The 20,282-nt window shown below is 48.1% G+C and overlaps 3 protein-coding genes across 4 annotated transcripts; 2 read left to right on the top strand and 1 right to left on the bottom strand.

The window, feature by feature from the left end:
* Nucleotides 1-4,382: 4,382 nt before the first annotated feature.
* Nucleotides 4,383-7,134, top strand: Camk2n2 (calcium/calmodulin dependent protein kinase II inhibitor 2). The gene is made up of 2 exons (XM_005331052.4): nucleotides 4,383-5,211; nucleotides 6,110-7,134. Exons 1-2 carry the CDS (start codon nucleotides 5,043-5,045, stop codon nucleotides 6,178-6,180), a joined length of 240 nt encoding a protein of 79 aa, XP_005331109.1. The 5' UTR covers nucleotides 4,383-5,042; the 3' UTR covers nucleotides 6,181-7,134.
* Nucleotides 7,135-7,493: 359 nt separating this feature from the next.
* On the bottom strand, nucleotides 7,494-14,789 carry Eef1akmt4 (EEF1A lysine methyltransferase 4). The gene is made up of 3 exons (XM_005331051.4): nucleotides 13,842-14,789; nucleotides 8,510-8,793; nucleotides 7,494-8,021 (listed from the first exon to the last, which is right to left on the bottom strand). Exons 1-3 carry the CDS (start codon nucleotides 14,035-14,037, stop codon nucleotides 7,734-7,736), a joined length of 768 nt encoding a protein of 255 aa, XP_005331108.1. The 5' UTR covers nucleotides 14,038-14,789; the 3' UTR covers nucleotides 7,494-7,733.
* On the top strand, nucleotides 14,759-20,269 carry Alg3 (ALG3 alpha-1,3- mannosyltransferase). Of its 2 annotated transcripts, none has more exons than XM_078043795.1 (9): nucleotides 14,759-14,996; nucleotides 16,904-17,003; nucleotides 17,101-17,248; nucleotides 17,342-17,502; nucleotides 17,960-18,080; nucleotides 18,529-18,734; nucleotides 18,881-18,958; nucleotides 19,758-19,901; nucleotides 20,023-20,269. In XM_078043795.1, the coding sequence occupies exons 1-9, from the start codon at nucleotides 14,801-14,803 to the stop codon at nucleotides 20,183-20,185; spliced, it is 1,317 nt and encodes a 438-aa protein (XP_077899921.1). In that variant the 5' UTR covers nucleotides 14,759-14,800; the 3' UTR covers nucleotides 20,186-20,269. The 2 variants fall into 2 exon arrangements, with proteins under 2 accessions (XP_077899921.1, XP_077899922.1); XM_078043796.1 differs by having other exon boundaries at nucleotides 14,826-14,959.
* The last annotated feature ends 13 nt before the right edge of the window (nucleotides 20,270-20,282 follow it).

The following is a 20,282-nucleotide window of genomic DNA, read 5'->3' as shown; positions in this document are numbered from 1 at the left end:
AGGTTTGGAGGTGGTTTTATTCTATAAGTCTTCTGTATTTATTTATTTATTTTTAAAGAGAGAGAGAATTTTAATATTTATTTTTTAGTTTTCGGCGGACACAACATCTTTGTTTGTGTGTGGTGCTGAGGATCCAACCCCGGGGGCACACATGCCAGGCGATCGCACTACCACTTGAGCCACATCCCCAGCCCTTTCCTCTGTATTTATAACTTTTGACTTTTTTCTTATAGTCTTCCATTTTTTCTCTTTTCTGCTCTTTTTCCCCCTACATATTTTTCCCCTTTCTTTCTCTAAACTGACTAAACTAAGAGGGAATGGACAATTCACTCTTAACTTTACAAGCACAATGCAGTCACAATGATAACAAGAAACATTGGTGTTCAGTATTTTTTTTTTAAAGAATCTTTTAATATTTATTTTTTAGTTATCGGCAGACACAACATCTTTGTTTGTATGTGGTGCTGAGGATCGAACCCAGGCCGCACGCATGCCAGGCAAGCGCGCTACTACTCGAGCCACATCCCCACCCCCTAGTGTTTAGTATTGACAAAGCTGGGAAATATGGGTATTCTCATTTATTGCTAGTAGTTTATAAATGGATACAACATTTTTGGCACTTTGAATCAAAAGATATAAAAGTGTTCACATTGACCCAGAAAGTCATGCTTCTAGGGAACTGTTATCTAAAGAATGTTTGTATCACTGGGTATAATAGCACACACCTAGTATCCCAGCTACTCAGGAGGCTGAGACAGGAGGATCTAGGTTCAAGGCTAGTCTTGGCAACCCGTTTCAAAATAAAATAAAAGTGCAATGGCACATGCCTATAATCCCAGCAAAGTGGGAGACTGAAGCAGGAGGATTGCAGGTTTGAGGCCATCTCAGAATTTAGCAAGGCCCTAAGCAACTTAGCAAGACCCTGTGTCCAAATAAAAAATAACAGGGTTGGGATGTGGCTCAGTGGTTAAGCACCCCTGGCTTCAATCCCTCCTACCAAAAACCAAACAACAAAACATACATTGCCAATGTATCTCAGTACCAGTGTCCAGTACTGGGGGAGAAAAAACATATTTGCATTAATTAGCTTTTGCTGTGTAACAAAGGATCCCAAATGTAGCAGATTAAAATAACAAACATTTATTACCTTTCATATTCTGTGGAGTGATTGCTATGAGTGGGTGATTTTCAGGGCTGGGCCAGCTCAGTAGGAGCTGATGGTCTGGGATGACTTAAAATGGTCTCATTAACATGTTTGGGCTTTAGCTGGGATGACTAAATCCCATCTCTCTGTAGTTTTTCCTCTTCTAATAAGCTAACTATAACTTCTTCAGATAGTGGTCTCAGTATTCTCAGCATCAAAAAAGGAGACATGCCTTGATACATAGGCATTTTTCAAGCCTCTGCTCCATCATACTTGCTAACATCCCCACTGGGCAAAGCAAATCAAATGGTCTAGCCCAGATTCAGAAATAGACTCACTTCTTGATTGGATGAGCAACAAAATATCATGGTCATGCTTTTAAAACATTTGTTCATCGCAGCACTATTTATAATACAAAAGAAAAAAGGGAGTGTCAATGTCCAAGAGAAGAGGGCTTCTTGAATAAATCAAACACCCACACATTGGGACATTTGCAAATGATAGAAGAGGAGTTAATGCAATGGGGAAATATATTCTACATATAGGTTTAGGTGGGAGAGAAAAAGGGTTACAAAATCTCAATTTTGTGAAGCTACACACACACACACACACACACACACACACACACACACACCCCTTAATTACAGGTGTTTGCCACTGCACCTGCTCCAGTGTCATTCTTAAAGGTAATCATTATCATTAGCAGTTTGGTATCCCATCATATCTTTCTCTTTTTTTAAAATAATATTTTCACTTGTAGATGGACACAATACCTTTATTTTATTTGTTTATTTTTATGTGGTGTTGAGAATCCAACCCAGTGTCTCACATGTTAGGCAAGCATTCCACTGCTGAGCTACAACCACAGCCCCAGATCTTTCTTTTACGCATTTACATACTTAAACATCATGTGTGTGTGTGTGTGTGTGTGTGAGTGTGTACACTTTCCCCTCACATATGAAATTATATTTTCCATGTTATTCGGTGACATTTTGATAAGCCTTGGAGATCTTACATGTCTGTTTACACAGATCTGCCTCATTCTTTTTTTGTGTGTGTAATTTATCAGCATCTTTTAAATAGAACAAGTCCTGGAAATACCCTGATGGTAAAGGCTTCCTTTGAGTGGATAGGGTAGGGGCAAAGGGCCTTATCAGAGCATTTAAGAAGGAGAAACCTTCTTAAAAAAAAAAAATTACCCAAAACTATTTGTAACAGTTTGTATTTATTTTCTTTTTTTTAAATTATTATTATTTTTTTAATATTTATTTTTAGTTCTCGGCCTACACAACATCTTCGTTTGTATGTGGTGCTGAGGATGGAACCCCTGCTGCACGCATGCCAGGCGAGCGCACTACCGCTTGAGCCACATCCCCAGCCCCAGCTTGTATTTATTTTCAAAGTCTGGTGTAACAAAGTACCACAAACTGGTTGGCTCAAAACAACAGAAATATTCTTTCATAGTTTTGGAGGCTAGAAGTTCAAAATTAACGTTTTGGGAGGGCCATCCTCCCTCAGAAAGATCTAGGGAAGAAACTTTTGTGGCTCCTTCAGTTCCTGGTAGCTTCCACTCCTATTACTCTGCCTCCTTCATTTGGTCTTTTCTCCTGTGTGTTTCTGTGTGCCTGTCCTCTTCATACAAAGACATCAATGATTGGGTTTTTGGGCCCACATTAATTCAGTTTGGCCTCATTTTAATTTTGTTACTTGTATTTGTAAGTATTTTATTTCCAAATAAGGTCACAATCTAGGTACTGGGTGGACATGAATTGAGGTGTATGTGAAAAGGGTTCTATTCAACTCACTATATGGCTGTACAGCTTCCACTTGAATAAAAATGTTGATAATTGCCAAAACACTTATTATTTTGTTTGGGACCTATGGAGTAAGTTCACTAGATTTGGGGGGACATTCAAGTGAGAAACAATGTGCCATTACACATTTCCAAATTTTATTTCATTTTAACTGAAAATATATTTTCTTCTCATGAGCAAGGATGCAAACATCAGAATTTTAAGTATAGGATCAAAGTTTAAAGAACTCCTCCACATTTTTATAATATAGCTGAATCTTATTTATACACAGTATTGCAATATCTTTACAGTATTCCCTTAAGGCTTTTGCTTTAAGCATGATCCAGCATACATAGGAAGGACAAGAATATAATTTAAACAAATGAATTCGGGCTTACATTGTTAATCCCCGTTTTCCCTCATTCTGTAGGGAGAAATGAATTGTTTAAATTCCCCACACAAAGCTGTTATCTTTGCCTGAACAAGAACTCTCATGGCCCCTTCTTTAGCACATTTGGTGAGGGGTTACTCATTACCTACTGAGACAACATACAGTCTCTTTGTAATTTGACTGGAATGAGTAGAAAGGGCCTCCGCCTGGGGTGTGGAGTGAACTTACAAAGTGATTATTATCTTCATCAGCGCTGTCGTCACTTTCGCCGAATGTGAGACACCCCCTCCCCTCCAAGGCCTGTGATTGCGCCAGAGCCTTTGCGCGCTAGCAAGCAGGTGACGTTGCCGCTGACGGCCAGCTAGGGCGGGGGTGGGGGTTGCCAGAGGTAAGTGGGAAAGAGCTTGTTCCGGTCCAAGCCGCTAGAACTCTCCCGTGGTCCCGGCAACCAGGGCTAGGGGCGCCCTCAGTCCCTCCCTCCCTCCCTCCCTCGCGACCCATACTGGCAAGCGCCACGTCCTCAGGCGCTCCTTGCTTCCCCGCGTCACCCGCAGCCCAGGCGCCCCCCACGACGCTGCCATTCATCCCTCCTACACTGCAAACGCGCGGGAGCCTCCAGGGCTGGAAGAACCAAAAGGCGCAGCGGGCTCTTCGAGTCCCGATTTCGGCCGGGAGTCCGCTTTGGTGCGCGATGTGATCTTGGATTTACTTAGACTCCTCCTAGCAGAGGCTGAAATAGACTAAGGAGACAGAGACACAGTAGAGCAAAGGTTACAGGGGCCAAACATGGAAACAGATTCAGAAAGGCAAAGATCCTAACACAGAGATATACAGGGAGACACGTAGAGATACACTGACATACAGAGACAGACATAGAAAGGCAGTGGGAGATGAACAGACCCTGAAGAACCGCTAGAGACCCGCAGAGCAACTAGGATAAAAGAGCGCGCCAACCACGAGGGCACCACCCACAGGCCTGAGCTCTTCCCGCGCTCCTGTGGATTTGTGTCTTTTCCATTCTTCACCCGTACTCAGAGCTTCCTGCCGCCGCGGTTCTGTTGTCCGCTCTTTGAGTTGATTGCCTTGCTGCTGTTTTCAGGCCCCGAAGGGCCGCGCCAGCTTTTGCACCCCTGCTCAGTCTCCTTTGCACAGCCTTCTGAGCCTTGGTGTCGGACCCTCCCCCTTTCTCTCTAAGTACCAGGCTCGCTCCCAATTTCTCTCAAGTCCTGCCCCTCCCCGCCAGCTCTTCCCAGCGTTGGTCGGTACAGTTCTTCCAGACCCACTGCGGGCCATTCCCCGCCATTGTGCGGGAACCTCCCACTGCTGCTCCCTCCTTTCGGGGGATAGCTGGGCGCGCTTCGGCCCCTCAGCCCCGCCTCTTTCTCCTGGCCGGTGCCCGCCCCGCCTCCACCGCGCCCCGCCCGCCGTTCTCTGCCGCAGTCGGGCGCTCATCGTCATTCCGCTCTCGCCGCCGCCGCCACCCCCGCCCCCCGCTCACTGCCCCCGCCCCCGCCCGGTCCCCGCCGCCGCCGCCGCCGCCTGCCCAGCGGCCCGGGAGGCGGAGGCGCGGGGGAGGAGGCCCCGCTTGGCTCCGCAGTCCCGGATGCTGCATGACTTCATCCTTCCGCCGGCTCCCCTACTGAGCTAGGGCCGGTCCGGCAACTAGCCCGCCGCCCGCGCCCCGCTGCAGTCCCGCGCCCGCCCCGCGCCCACCATGTCCGAGATCCTACCTTACAGCGAGGACAAGATGGGCCGCTTCGGCGCAGACCCCGAGGGCTCCGACCTCTCCTTCAGCTGCCGCCTGCAGGACACCAACTCCTTCTTCGCGGGCAACCAGGCCAAGCGACCCCCCAAGCTGGGCCAGATCGGCCGAGCCAAGCGAGGTACGCGGCCCCGGCTCGGAGTCGCCGCCTGACCCAGAAACCCTCCGCTGGGCGCCCCCCGGCTGCCGTTCCCTCCGAGTAGCCGCAGCTCCTGCCGCAGACCAGCGCAGCCAGCCGCTCTTCGGCCCGGGTTGTGGGGGGAGGGTCCCTGCTGCAGTATTGTCCCCCTCTTCTCCTCTCCCGGGAACACAGTGCCCCGGATTCGATCGGTGCTCGCCACCTCTGGAAGCAGAGCCCTGGCACCTGGGCGAGGGGGAGGGGCCGGTCCGGGCATTTGGGGCTGCTTGGAAGTGGGAACAGAATGGTGGGCCAATTCTTTGGGATCAAATGCTCAGTCGGTGGATGCTACGAAGAACCTTCAGGTCCAGAGGGTCGTCCGACTGGAGGGCAGAAAGGCCAGGGGTTCTGTTGTCCTGGTTGTTTGCATGGGGAGGGGGACTTTGTTGGTCCCAGGATCGGAAGAGGGGTTCAAGTAGCAAGAGGTTTAGGTGAGGAAGAGGGTCGGATTAGCTGCATGTTCCGTTTGAGCCCCATTTGAGGAAGGGGTTCTGTTGAACTGAGGGTTGAAGAGGGAGGTTCTATGAGCTAGAGATATCTCTGCTCAGCTCAGATTAAGGAAGGCTCAGGTGGCGGGAGGGTTCGCACTGGGAGGCATAATTGCCAGAGCTTTTGGAAGAGGGGCGTTCCAACATAGGGAGGGAAGGGGGTCTGTGGGAGCGAGGCTTGGTAGCCTGGAGGGAGGCAGGAATGTTTGGATGGGGAAGGCTCGGTGGCACCGGGTTCCGAGGGGGCGTCGCTGGGCTGGGGGGCAGTAGCTACGCGGGGCGCGAGGACGCGGGGCCCATTCTCGCCGCCGCCCCCCGAGGCCGCGCGGCTGACGCGCTTTCTCCCTGCGCAGTGGTGATCGAGGATGACCGGATAGACGACGTGCTGAAGGGGATGGGGGAGAAGCCGCCGTCCGGAGTGTAGACGCGCTGGCTCCGGCGGCGGGCTCCGGGCCCAGCCCCGCAGCGGCCAGGAGCGCGGGCCGGCGATGCGGCTGCCGGCGCCCCCCGCCCCGGCCCAGGAGCCCGCGGGCGGGGGCTGCAGGTCTGCGCCGCCGCTGGGTCAGTGTCTCTGCCGCCGCTGCCAGGCACTCCGGAGCTGTCCGCTTCAGCACCACGGCGGCGGTGGTAGCGGCGGCGCGGACCCGCCCGGAGCCCGCCGCTGCGCTCATGCACTTTAGAACCTCGGGCCGCAGCCCCACCCCGCACACCGGAACGGACACAGAGACCCGCGGCCCCCATTCCCCGGCCCGCCCCCTCCCGCACGGCTCCCCTGCCCCGCCCCCCTCCGGCCAGTTTGGTCTGCAGACCGGGTGGCTGCCGGTGTCGGACCGCGAGTGGCCAGGGATGTTTGGCTGCGTATTTGCATGAGCTTCCCACCCACCTGAGCCCAGCCCTCCGGGCAGTCCTAATCCTCACCCCAGTCTGGCGTGACCCCAGCCTCTTTCTAAGGAACTTCCTCAGCACATTTGTATTTTTATATCCGATTCTTTGTTTACTGGCTCCGCTCATGGTTCGTGCCCTCCCCCCACAGCCTCCGCCATGCTCTTCTGCGCCTGGCAGATAGGACGGGTGTTGAGGCTGGGTTGGGACAAGCCCCCAACATGGTAACCAATCATATGGTCAGTCTGCCAAAGCCTCACTCCAGGAGGTTCTCAGGCAGACCCCTTTCCCCCAAGGTATCACCTTGTAAGGGCCCAGATCTGATTTTACCTTGGATCCTTTCGTTCTACCCCTGGGAACCCAAATGGGACTGCTCTGCACCTCTGGATGACACCTGTGGACCTGGAGATGTCCTCAACCCAGGGGTGTCCTTTGTAAAATGTTCCTCCATCCTCACTGTATCAGGAGTGTGTGAATAAACACAGACCTCCCTGTGTGCGTGTGTGGCCACTGCTTCAGTCTGCTCAGGAGCGGGGCCAAAATGGGAGGGAGGCAAATACTTGGTAATCTCAGGTGCAAAGTTGCTGGTAGGGGAGGGTTGCCAAGGGAATACAGGCAGGCCAGCCTGAGCTGGGAACATGGTTACCATGTGGCCTCCTTAGGTACATGAACAGTCTAAGCAGGACAGGTAAGCAGTGTTGGGGCTGGAGCTGGGTCGGAAGCATAAAGCAATCTATCTTCAAAGTCTGCTATCTCTTGTACACAAATGCAAGTTGGAAGGGGGCCTCTTAGGCCAGCTGTTGTACAGAAGGGCTGTTAAAATTTACCCCAGGGGATGAATTACTGGTGGTCCGGTATGGTAGAGAAGTTTATGGGGAACGAAGTAGAGTTCAAAGGAACATAAGAAGGAAGCCAGAAATCTAGGATCTGGGGACCTAGCTGGAGCAGGGCTGAATTGGCTCACATGGGCTTGTTCTCACAACCTCTCTCTTGCACATGAGACCTCTGGAATGTGAGCACCTTTGAAACAACCCCAATCCTGAGTGAGGAATTCCTGAGAAGCCCAGGGAGAGCTGGAGGACAATGACTCTGGCCTCACAGCTGAATGGCATTGAGAAAGTCTTCATGATCTGAGTCTTGGAAGAAGCAGGGTGAGGTGGGAGGGCTGGGAGGTGACAGGATCTGGGCTCCTAGGGCCAGCTGGGCCACACTGAGCTCCCCACCCTTGTGCATGAGGTAGAAGTGGTAGTGGAAACCGCTGCCGTAGGTTGCATGCCTCAAGGACCAGCCATATCGGGCTTGGGCATAGTGTCTGGTCCGAAAGTGGGGGGCTGCAGAGGTCATTGAGATGAACCGGCCCCCAGGGACCAGCACCCGGCTCACCTGCAAGGCAGACAGAGAAGCCATCGGTGATGAGTCATCTCCAGGTTCTCAAAGGTCAGTACTGCCCCAGTCAAACCTCAGGTATTACCCTCCGTCCAGTAGCTCAAACTTTCCATGGCAAAGAGTAAGCCACATTCTCTGCTCCTCGCCATTTCATGAAAGCAGGGCTGCAATCTAAATAGGAGCATGGGAGTTCAGGAGGCATGGCTTTCCTATCAGCTGTTCACCTTCTCAGTCTGTATCACCTGTCTGGAACTTGCCTGTTACCTTACCCCTGATGCAACCTAGTAGCCAAATATTGGCCTTTGTAAGCTTAATCACTCCAGCCCCTTCTAATCTTGATCCAGCTTAACACTCCCATTCTTTAGAGAACTATACTTCTGAGGGTGATCCACCACCTGCTCCAAACCAGACCTCTAGCTTTTGAGTTCTTTCCATCCCCTCATCCCCACCTCTTAATCTGCCCTCCTCTCTTGCTGATTCCTCACCTCACTGAGCACCTGGTCCACAATGTGGATACCTTCAGATGATATAGTCCAGGGATCCTGTTCCCCAGCCAGCAGGGCATCCAGTGTGCCCTTCTCAAGCACCACATCAAAGGAGCCACTAGGGAAGGCAAGCATCCGCACATCCATGGTCTCCCAACGCAGCCTGGGTATATGGGCATAGCGAGCCTGCATGGCAGCCACCACTACTGATGAGTAATCCACACTGGTCACATCGGGAAAGCCTCCAAGGAACAGCTCGTAGCTCAGAGCACTATTCCCGCAACCTGGTGTGGGATGGAGTGGGTGGCAAAAGAGCTAGGTTAGTTTTGGTTCTCACCTTCCCTGTTATTCATCGTGGCCCCACATTTTCTCTCAGTCCAAATCTTCTAGTACTAAAGGAAAGGCAGAAGTGTTCAGAAAACACATAAACTTTGGAATCACACAGACCTCAGCATAAACCCTGGCTCTATCATTCCTGGCTGTGTGAACTAGGGCAAGTTGTTTCAATACCAATAACTTGGATTTCTTATTCAGAAAAATGATGATAACAGTCAATAGGCTACACAAAGGATGCAACACACTAATTTAAGAACTAAAACATCTGTTGAATAGCTGAAGGAGGTCCATGCTTAGGAATTCAAGGGTCTGGATTCTGATATCCCTAACCACACCACCATGGAAAAAATCATTTGACTTGTTGAATTTCAGTTTCCTCACACTCAGGATGGTAATAATACTAGTATTATTAGGACTGTAATCTCAGTATTATTCTAATCCCTAACCTTTTAGAGGATCTTGGAAGATATCTACCCTGGGAAGGTTTCGTGATAGGAGTTATTATCTTACTTTGATTTCCATGGCAGAATTGGTAAGTGAGGGTAAACTAGGTGGGGACACACAGCAGGATTGATCTCTTATAATTTTTCATGTACGTATTTTTTTAAAAAAAATTTAGCTGTAGATGGACACAATAGCTTTATTTTATTTATTTATTTTTTTAATGTGGTGCTGAGAATCAAACCCAGTGCCTCACACATGCCAGGCAAGCACTCTACCACTGAGCCACAACTTCAGCCCCTCATGTACATATTGAATACTACATATTGGTCTCTGTTGATGAATAAGAGTGCCTTCCTTCAAGAAACTCATGCTCTGGTGGAAAGGAAAAACATGGAAACAGGCAACTGTCACATAATACAATAAGTATTTCAATAGGGACAGGCTGTGGGAGCACAAAGAAACCCTGATCCCACCCCAGGTGGATTAGCCAACAATTTTAGGGGAGCTAACAAGCAGTATCTTAGGGGGTGGGGGTGGTGGAGAATCACAACACTGATGGGAAATGCTTAGAATGCAATCTCAAAGAGGAACTGTTAGAGAAGGGTAGAACTTAGAGTAGATGTGGATCTATATCACAGTGGACATGACTACTTTAAAATATCCAGTGGTCTCTGCCAGGCCATCCTGTGGCCAGGCTCAGGCTGAGAATGGGACAGGATGATAGCTCTTGGCAGTCCCATGTAGGAGATGTTGGATCTTAGAATTAGTCTCATTTTAACCCTCATTTGGTTCCCTAAGAGGATCACAGGATCAATTGTTGAGATATCCCTAATCTAGCAGAGCTTGGCACCTAGACAGAGCATCCAGAAGCAGCTCACCAGTTCTCAGCAGTCCCTTCCCATGCTCCTCCTCAGGCCCTGGGGCTCAGGGAGAGTACTATCTTGCCTGGTAAAGCCTAACGCATGCTTCCCCATGTTGGACCTGCAAGCACTGGATGGCATCTTTTAAGAAAACTTTCACACTTACAAAGCAGTGATTTCTGCCTCAGTAATTTGGGTCCACAACTAAGAAAGGGATTGGAAAGAACACTGCCTCCTAAATGGGGCCTTAGGGAAGCAAAGCCCTGGAGAACTGACCCAAATCCAAGAACACATCATATGTGGATCCAAAGTTATGAGGATGCTAACCCAACACTAAGAGTCTGAGATGTAATCCTGAATGCCAATTCATTAATAACAAAAAATAGCCATCGTTGGAACTGGACAGTTGAATTCTTTGGTCAGTCCCTTTTCTCTATAGGAAACTAGAAGCCAAATTATGATCAGAAGATTCCTAAAGGATATGGAACCAAGCAAAGATGGAAAATCTGAGAAGTATACTGACAGTAAAGCAGAGACAGCCATCCATATGCATTCACCTGCCATGAGAACAGTCTACTTATAGGGACCAGACACGCAAGACTTCAGTCGGGATCTCTGAACATTCATGGATAAACTGTCTCTCTGACTTTCATTTTCAATAATAATGAGGGCTAGGGGTATAGCTCAGTGGTCGAGTGCTTTCCTAGCATGCACGAGGCCCTGAGTTTGGTCCTCAACATGTGTGGGTATGTGTGCGTATGTACACATGCACAAACACACATGCACACACACAAGCTCAATAATAACAATGATTATTAGCCAGTAACTGAAATTGAAAAACAGGTACTATGCTAACCATTTCATAAGAATTGTCTGTTTATTTTCACAATAGATCCATATAGAAGATACTATTATATTATATAACATTCCCATTTTCTAGATGGGGAAATTGAGAAACGTGGATAAGGAACATACCCCAAGACTACAGTCAGATGTAGAGTCCTAATTTGGACCCAGACCTGCCTCACTCCAGAGCCAGAGCTCTTAAATCACAATGCTCAACTACCTTCCAAGTTTTGAGAGGCCCACTCACCTTCAGTAGTGACATTTCATCTTTATCAATAAGACCATTAAGGTATAATTCACAATGTAGTCACTGGACCAGTTTCAACAGAATGCTAGATGTCTCTCATCCATCTGTGTGGTGCAGCAGCAGAACTAGAAGCTCTGGAGTCAGAGTGTACCCTACTTCACCTTGCTGCATGATAGTGGTAGACACTGCCAATACTCTGACCAGATCTCCTCGGAGTCCTTTAAGCAATTTTTCTATGTCCCTAGGTTGTGGTATATGTTTGCATTGAAGTTTGCATCTGTGATTCTTCAGGCTGAAATTACACTTAGGGAAACTTTGCCTGACATCACAATTTTGCTTGGCTTCTTCCCTTTTGTTACCCCAATTTCTCACCAATATCTTCTGGGAGCTCTTATCTAACAAATGACTTGGACATGATTCTCATCTCAGGATGAGAAATTGCTCCTGAGAAATCCTTAGCAATGACCCATAGCAGTGGTTGCCAAATCCAGCTCACCACCTCCTTTTGTACATAAAGTTTTATTAGAGCATGGCTATTCTTATGTATGTGTTTGTACAGTATAATAGCAAAACTGAGTAGCTGTAACAGAGACTGCAAAGTTTAAAATATTTACCATCCAGCCATGTTCTGAATAAGACTCTTAATACTTTTAACTTACCTTTAAGGAATGATTAAATAAGTCAGAAAGGACCCAGCATGTTCCATGGCATCTACCAGATACCTTATGTTTGTTAAGGTGGCATGTAACATATAGTACACCCCATGTCAAGGGTCCTATTGTTAAATCTTTGGAGATCCTTTCTGAAAACTCTTCGCTTTTGATTTTTAGACTTTTCACCCCTCCTATCCAGAAAAGGCTACTCTCAGTCAAGCAGATTTTAAGACAGAGTTACTCTGCCAACTGCCAGCATAAGAATCAGCTGTGGGGCTTCTTGAAAATAAATTCCTCAGTTTGGGAGGCAGAGGCAAGAGAATCATGAGTTCAAAGCCAGCATCAGCAACATAGTGAGGCCCTAAGCAACTCAGTGAGACCCTGTCTCTAAATAAATATAAAAAGGGCTGGGCATATGGCTCAATGGTTAAGCATCCCTGGGTTCAATCCCTGGGACAAAAAAGAAAAAAAGAAAAAAGGAAGGAAGGAAGGAAGGAAGGAAGGAAGGAAGGAAGGAAGGAAGGAAGGAAGGAGAAAATAAATAGATTCCTAGAACCCATCCCTGGAATTAGAATCTCAGGGTGGGGGTCCAGCTTTCCAGGTTATTTTGAAACACACTACATTTTTAAAAAATAGCTCTATGGTAAATCTATACATAAATCATTTAGTTTACAATCACAAAATTCATGAACATTTACCTCTGGAAGAAGGGGTTTTGGGAGGAATTACACAGAAAACCTTAAATATACATGAGGCTTATTGTGCCAGGCCTTGCTCTTTCACATTCATTCAATCACCTTAGAAAATCAATATTTAAGTACTCATTTTTTAGAGGCTGGGAAAATGGAGGTACAGAAATTTAAGTACTTTGATGACAACACACAGCCAGAATTAGATGAGCCAAAATTCCAAACATGATTAGCAACTTCCACAGTCCAAGTTCTCTTTTTGTACTGGGAGGGAACTCAGAGGCACTTTACTATGGAGTACATCCCTAACGCTTTTTATTTTTATTTTGAGACAGGAACTTGCTAAATTACTGAGATTCTCACTAAATTGCAGAGGTTGGCACTAAACTTGCAATCCTTCTGCCTCAGCCTCCAGATTCACTGGGATCACACTGCACCTGGCCAGAACCCAAATTCCTCACCACTAGGTTATACTTCTTTCTAGTCCTAAGAGCACACACACGCATCAGATTTATTATTCATATCTTACATATATATGGTATGACAGGTATCAAATATTTCACTTACAAAGACTTTGACGCTGAAAAATAAAAACTATAATTGGTAGGAAAACCTTTGCTCATTCAAGCTTCACTATGTGCCTCCAAAGCTGACAGAGGAGAGAACTCCTAGTGGAGCAACTGGACCTCTCAGAGCCCTACTTTGCATCCCAGCACCTCTTTTCCACAGGAAATCACACCAATCTTGGCCGCAATCTCCACTTCGATCTCAGAGGGCGCTGTTTTTACCTTCACTTCACACTGAGCATAGGACAAAGTTTCAGTCAGGGTTTGGAGAGTGCTAACTCCCTCTAGGTATCAATGGTTCCTGGTGCCAACTGGTGCAAAAAGAAAAGCGCTAAACAAAGATGCCTGCATTTGTATTATCTTGTATGAAATCCTAATCCCATTTCTAAAAATGAAACTGACGCTCACAACGGATTCATTACTTGTCCTAAGTTATACTGCCAATTTGTATTGGGACTTGAACTAGGTCCTCTGCCTTCTCCTTGGCCAGAGGTTACCCAAGAGTCCGGAACAGGGTCCAGGATCACTCCTGTTTGCCCTGGCTAACTACAGCTGGATTCGGAGGTACTGGATCTTAGCTTCCCACTGGGGTCCACTGAGAGGGGCAAAGAGACAAGGAGAAAGCGGATGAGGTCAGATCAGGCCTGATGCAGCCTGATCTCCTGGCCGGGACAGCTCTGGGGATACCCACCTAGCACGAGGATACGGTCCTCCGGCCGCAGCTCAGGCTCTAGGAGGGAACGGAAGGAGGAGAAGTCCCCGAACCACTCGTAGGGCGCAGAGTCCGCCGCGCCTCGGTAGCGCTGGTCCCAGTACTGAACCTCGCAGTACTCGAAGTTCTGCTCGGGTAACTCCGGCCCGGGGGCCAGGGCCCAGGGAGAGGCCATGCTCTAGGCACTCTCTGGGCACTCTCCAGGCACTCTCCAGTACCCGACCTACGCAGCCAATCCGGAGGCTGGGATGTGGTGGGCGGGACCCTTGTGTCTCCGCCCACCACCTGCAGTTGCTCAACACAAACACGTGGAACTTCCGTCTTCTGCTAAGCGTTCTTTGAAGAATCCTCCGGTTGGAAATCCGAATCATCGTCTACTTTCGCAGTCTTCTGGTTGTACTGCTTAGTCGCCTTCACTGGCCACACTTATAGCGCCAGACTTCTTAGGCTCACCACTGCCCTCCTATGTTTCAGTTTGAACGGCTCCTTCCATTAGTAACTGAAAACAAACTGAAAATTCACTTCTTCCCAAGCAGTTCTTGAGCACCTAGAAGGCTCAGAAGGGAAGCGGGATGGGTGCAGACCGACTTTGGCCTCCAGCATGAACACAAGTATTCCCAGCATAGGGGAAGTGGAATGCTTGGCTTGCGAGGAACAAAACTTTTGTTTTTCGGAGCAGACATTCGTTCTGTATTAGAGCATGTGTGCCCAGGACTGGGTATATACTGAGGAGTAAAACTTTGTTCCTGCTATTTCGAGGTGTGTGTTCCGCCGGAGGAGACAGATACGAAAGAAATAAATTTTAGTGTAGTAAAGTACTCTGGCTATTTGGATCAGCGCTAAGTTTGGCGTTAGACCCGGAGAAGAGGAACGGAACTGAAGTGTCGAAGGGTTGGATTTCCGGGGTGGTGGACCAACTAGAGCGGCGCACCGTCAACATGGCGGCTGGGCTGCGGAAACGCAGCCGGGCGGGTTCCGCGGCCCAGCCGGCGGGAGTCTGCGGACAGTGGCTACAACGCGCCTGGCAAGAGCGGCGCTTATTGCTTTGGGAGCCGCGCTACACGCTGCGGGTGGCCTCCTGCCTCTGCCTGGCAGAGGTGGGCATCACCTTCTGGGTCATTCACAGGGTAGCATGTGAGTGCGCCGAAATGGAGGGGGGGAGGGAGGGAGACCCGAACCCCTACCCTAAAGTGGGTCCTAGACCTGGACTCAAAAGTAACCTCTAGAGCACTCATTCATCATCTGTAGAGTCATATCCTTTATCGGAGCCCCAAACTTGCTCCACAGGCAGGGTGACCTTAATCCTGCTCCCGTGACGAGGGGCAACCCTAAAGGTTGACCTTCTACCCTGATCATACAGCCTGCCAGGCTAAAAAAAAAAAAAAAAAAAAAAGCAGCCTGGAAGTCAGTTCTGGGTCAGAGTTAGTGTGATGCTACTGCTGCTTGTCTCTGTAACTTGGACACGTCACTTCCCTTCCCGGATCTTGACGTTACCAACCATTTAAATTCTGAGGTCTTCGAAGTCCCTTCTCTATGATGGCATTTTGTGACCACTTGAATCTGTTAGGCATTATTAGTTGTTCTTTCCAGGCTGAATCTAGACTCTGGGCTTGAGGCACCTCTGTTTCTTGTTAAGGACTTTTTCATTGAGAACATATTGAGTGCTTGTCATATGTCTAACATTATGTTTTCTTCTCTTTTTTTTTAATTACCTAACATTATGTTATGTGCCACGAGTACAGTGGTGAATAAGAGAGATGTATTTATGACTTGGGTATATGGGTCTGAACTAAAATGTTAGTAGGTAATTATAATGTATCATATTCATCTTGATAGTAATAAGACAGAGTGTTATAAGAATTTAGGAGGGTTCAGGCACGGGGGGCACTTGCCTGTAATCCCAGCGGCTCAGCAGCTGAGGCAGGAGGATTGCAAGTTCAAAGCCAGCCTCAGCAACTTAGGGAGACCCTGTATCAAAATAAAATAATTTTTTTTAAAGGGCTGGGAATGTGGCTCAGTGGTTAAGCACCTCTGGGCTCAATCCCTGATGGTGGGTGGGGAAGGGCAGCAATGACTTAGGAGGGCCAGACACCAGGAGTAGGGGGAAGTTTTATAGAGCCCCTCTTGAAAGGTATATAAGAACTAGCCAGATAAGGAAAGAATAAGGAAGGAAGGGGATGGCAGAGAGGATCTTGTACCAAAAACCTCCAGTCAAAACAGAGAATGATTCCTTTGAAGAACTTATGTTTTTTTAGAGCTGCAGTGTGGAAACTGATTTGAATAGTAATGAGAGAGCAGATTGTGAGATCAGATCATAAAGAAATTTAACAGTGTTGTAAGGAGACAGCATGGTGGTTAAAAACTTGGGGCCCCCAACTCTATCCTTTCTAATTCTTAAGTTAGTCATTTAACCTAATTAACTTTTAGATTCCTTTTCTAAAAAATAGGAATAATAGAGATCGATCTTTATCTTTAGAGCCTTGGGAAATCACTGAAGGTTTTTTAAGTAGAGAGACCTCATAATGATTTTTATTTCGAGAAAACTGTTTTGGGCAGGGTAGAATATGCATTGTAGTGGAGTAAAAGTAGAAACCAGGCCTAATTAGGATACTATTGTGTTGTTGAGGCTACAGATTATGTTAGACCCCAAATTGACTATGTAGTATCAAAGAAAGATGAACTACTAGAGATCTTTAGGATGAAAAAACAGAATTTGTTGACCAAGGGTTAGAATGAAGGAGGAAAATGTATCAAAGATGTATTCCAGCTTCATGACCTGGGCAGGTAGGAGGTTGGTTGTTCTATTAATGAAACCCAAGAAAGAGAGTAGATTTGGAGTGGGAGGAAAGATCATGAGTTCAATTATAGACACATAGTTTGAGATGCTTGAGTTCACCCAGCGAGTAGGCAGTTAGATAAGGAGTAGAGATGGAAGTCCTGGGAATGAGCTGGAACTCTGCTTTGATGTTCTGGAGGCCTGGTGCTTTGGGGCAGGCAAATTCTGGATTCAAAATTAACCAGACCATCTTATCCTCTTCCAGACACAGAGATTGACTGGAAGGCCTACATGGCCCAGGTGGAAGGCGTCATCAATGGCACATATGACTATACACAACTGCAGGGTGACACTGGACCTCTTGTGTGAGTTATTATAGGAGGTTGAGGGAGAATGCGAAGGGCTAGCTGGGTATCAGGCTGATTAGCCTGACCTAGTCTCACATTCCCCTTCATCTTCCAGCTACCCAGCTGGCTTCGTGTACATCTTTATGGGACTCTACTATGCCACTGGCCAGGGCACTGATATCCGCATGGCACAGAATATCTTTGCTGTGCTTTACCTGGTGACTTTGCTACTCGTTTTCTTAATCTACCACCAGACTTGTAAGGTGAGTCCATGCTAGAATCAGAGGGATGGTGGGTTATGGGGATGGCTCAGATTGGGGGAATTGACCTTATTCCCCACCGTGCCCATCCCTCAGGTACCTCCCTTCGTCTTTTTCTTCATGTGCTGCGCTTCTTACCGGGTCCACTCCATCTTCGTGCTGCGGCTCTTCAATGACCCAGTGGCCATGGCGCTGCTTTTCCTCAGTATCAACCTCTTCCTGGCCCAGCGCTGGGGCTGGGGCTGCTGCTGTTTCAGGTTGACACCCCTCCACTCAGGCCCCTTCTCTCACTTTCTGCATTTCCAACTCTTTCTCCCCAATTTTCTGTAGCAGAGGGAATAAGGGAGTGAACAGATAATGTAGGTCACTCAGGGCTCCACAAGCAAGTCTAGAAAGCCTCTATCTTCCATGTCCCTTCCCACGTATAGCCCTCTTCCCCTCTTTCTCTTCATCCAGTGTTGGGGTTGGTCCTTGAACTTCTAAATACATCAGTATGTGCTCATTCAGTTTGGGCAGAGGGACTACATACCTGTCCCCTTCCTCCAGCCTCCTCCCAAGCTATCTAACCCTCCCTCAGCAGTTCTGAGTGAGGACCTCATCCTGAAGCTTGCTGGTGGGAGGCCAGGAATTGCTGTGATGATGGTGGTACATCTTCAGGCAGGATAAAGAGTTTTGGAACTGATCTTCACCCTTCTTCTCCCCTGCCCACTTCAGCCTGGCGGTCTCCGTGAAGATGAATGTGCTACTCTTCGCCCCTGGTTTACTGTTCCTTCTCCTTACGCAGTTTGGTTTCCGTGGTGCCCTCCCCAAGCTGGGCATCTGTGCTGTCCTTCAGGTATCCCTTCTTCACCCTTCCCTTTATGGATGAGGAGGCCATTAATCTGACCTTCTTCTGTTACTTGAGACTTTCTCAAACTGAGAGACAGGGTTTGGGAGTTGATTCTGAGATGGGCAGCTTTAGTTTCCTTAACTCTAAAATAAGACTGTTGAAGTAGTTGGCCTCCGAGAGGCTTTCCAGTTCTGTCTACTTGTGAGTTGGTTAATCCTAACCTTAAAGCATCAGGTTAGGATTATTTCCTGTTATTACCTGCAAAGAAGCTCAGATCAGAGCCTCTTTGGTTCCAGGCTCTAATCTGAGGTGGTTGTGGAGGATGGATTTTTTACTATTCCTGATAGAAATTAGGGAACCTCTGAGACCTCCATCCACTCCCACTCCCCTCATTGATTATCATGGAGGCTGGGGTAAGCCTTGGCAGCTCTTCTGACATCACACTCATTCTCAGGTGGTGCTGGGGCTCCCTTTCCTGCTGGAGAACCCCATTGGCTATCTATCCCGCTCCTTTGATCTTGGCCGCCAGTTTCTCTTCCGCTGGACAGTAAACTGGCGCTTCCTCCCTGAGGCCCTATTCCTGCATAGAGCTTTCCACCTGGCCCTGTTGGCTGCCCACCTCACCCTGCTCTTGCTGTTTGCCCTCTGCAGATGGCACAGGTAAGAAACAGGCAGTGCGATGGACAGGGTTGGGGGAAAGGCCTGAGCTTTAGGAGCTACTTGGGGAGATGTTAAACTCATGGGGATGAGTCTAGAGTTTGGCCCACGATGGAAGCTTGATAAATGTCTGAATGACTTCTCCCCAGGACTGGGGAAAGTATCCTGTCGCTGCTGAAGGATCCCTCCAAAAGGAAGGTTCCACCCCAGCCCCTCACACCCAATCATATCCTTTAAATAATGGAAAGGTAAGTCTTGTACTCTTCAGGTGCAAGGTGGGGTCTCAGGTCTGTTGACCTCAGATGGCTGATAACCTGGGGGAGTGAAGGGGAATCCATTCACAGAGCTCCTCTTCTGTACCAAACACTGTACTGAGCACTTTACGTATCAAAGCTTAGTTTATTCTTTTGTTTTGTTTCTGGGTACCAGGGATTGAACCCAGGGCCACTTTACCACTGAGCCACATCTCCAGCCCTTTTTTATATTTTATTTAGATGCAGGGTCTCATTGGGTTACCTAGGGCCTCAACTAAGTTGCTGAGATTGACTTTGAACTCATGATCCTCCTGTCTCACCCTCCTGAGCAGCTGGGATTACAAACATGTGCCACTGCGCCTGACAGTTTATTCTTAATTCTAAATATTGAGCTTCTGTGATAGTGTACACACTCCCTGCCTGGTATCCTAAGATGTATATACATTCAAACATTTGAAGCTCACAAGAGATAAGGAGACACTCTTATTATCTTCATTTTCTAAAAAGCAAAATAAAGGCTTTAAGAGGTTAAGTAGCATCACATAGCTAGTGGAGAGATTCAAACTCACTAGGCTTTATGGTTCTAGGTATTAGCATCTCCCTGTTAGATTAAGGAACAGGTCCAGAGAAGTTGAGAAATTTGCCCAGGGTATGCATCTAAGAATGGCAGAACCAGGGGGCTTTCTGACCCCAAAACTTTTGCCCTTTTGGGGACACCCCCCCCAACTCCTGTACCTTCTATTCCTGCCCTTGGCCTTGACCATCCCATACAGATTGTTTCTACCCTCTTCACCTCCAACTTCATTGGTGTCTGCTTCAGCCGCTCTCTCCACTACCAATTCTATGTCTGGTATTTCCACACACTGCCCTACCTCCTGTGGGCCATGCCTGCACACTGGCTCACACACCTGCTCAGGTACTGGCTGGGACAGCCTGGGGGAGTGGGAAGGGCTAGGGGATGTGTCTAGGGCATGAGAAGTCAAAGGACTGTTGGTCTTGAAACTGGACCAAACCTGGGGCCTGTTTCTGATCTCTAGGTTGCTGGTGCTGGGGCTCATCGAGCTCTCCTGGAATACATACCCATCTACATCCTGCAGCTCTGCTGCCCTGCACATATGCCATGCTGTCATCCTGCTGCAGCTCTGGCTGGGCCCGCAGCCTTTCCCCAAGAACATCCAGCACATCAAGAAAGCCCACTGAAATCTACCCCTTTCCTTCCAGTCCACTCTCAGGACCCTGGTGGAATGGACTCTGTGCCCTTTCAAATAAACCTTTCCAAGTCAACTTCTGTGCAGCC

The sequence above is a fragment of the Ictidomys tridecemlineatus genome, chromosome 3, assembly GCF_052094955.1.
Source record: "Ictidomys tridecemlineatus isolate mIctTri1 chromosome 3, mIctTri1.hap1, whole genome shotgun sequence".
Lineage (NCBI taxonomy): Eukaryota > Metazoa > Chordata > Mammalia > Rodentia > Sciuridae > Ictidomys > Ictidomys tridecemlineatus.
The sequence above is the reverse complement of the archived record's forward strand: the minus strand, read 5'-3'. Positions and strand labels throughout refer to the sequence as shown.

What these genes read in the sequence shown, in the direction of transcription:
- Camk2n2 (XM_005331052.4), top strand. Translation starts at nt 5,043, where the DNA reads ATGTCCGAGATCCTACCTTACAGCGAGGACAAGATGGGCCGCTTCGGC. An exon ending in GATCGGCCGAGCCAAGCGAG is followed by an intron (nt 5,212 to 6,109) that starts GTACGCGGCCCC and finishes CTCCCTGCGCAG; the next exon opens with TGGTGATCGAGGATGACCGG.
- Eef1akmt4 (XM_005331051.4), bottom strand. Translation starts at nt 14,037, where the DNA reads ATGGCCTCTCCCTGGGCCCTGGCCCCCGGGCCGGAGTTACCCGAGCAG. An exon ending in GGACCGTATCCTCGTGCTAG is followed by an intron (nt 8,794 to 13,841) that starts GTGGGTATCCCC and finishes ATCCCACACCAG; the next exon opens with GTTGCGGGAATAGTGCTCTG. An exon ending in TGGACCAGGTGCTCAGTGAG is followed by an intron (nt 8,022 to 8,509) that starts GTGAGGAATCAG and finishes TCTGCCTTGCAG; the next exon opens with GTGAGCCGGGTGCTGGTCCC.
- Alg3 (XM_078043795.1), top strand. Translation starts at nt 14,801, where the DNA reads ATGGCGGCTGGGCTGCGGAAACGCAGCCGGGCGGGTTCCGCGGCCCAG. An exon ending in GGTGACACTGGACCTCTTGT is followed by an intron (nt 17,004 to 17,100) that starts GTGAGTTATTAT and finishes TTCATCTTCCAG; the next exon opens with CTACCCAGCTGGCTTCGTGT. An exon ending in TCTACCACCAGACTTGTAAG is followed by an intron (nt 17,249 to 17,341) that starts GTGAGTCCATGC and finishes CCCATCCCTCAG; the next exon opens with GTACCTCCCTTCGTCTTTTT.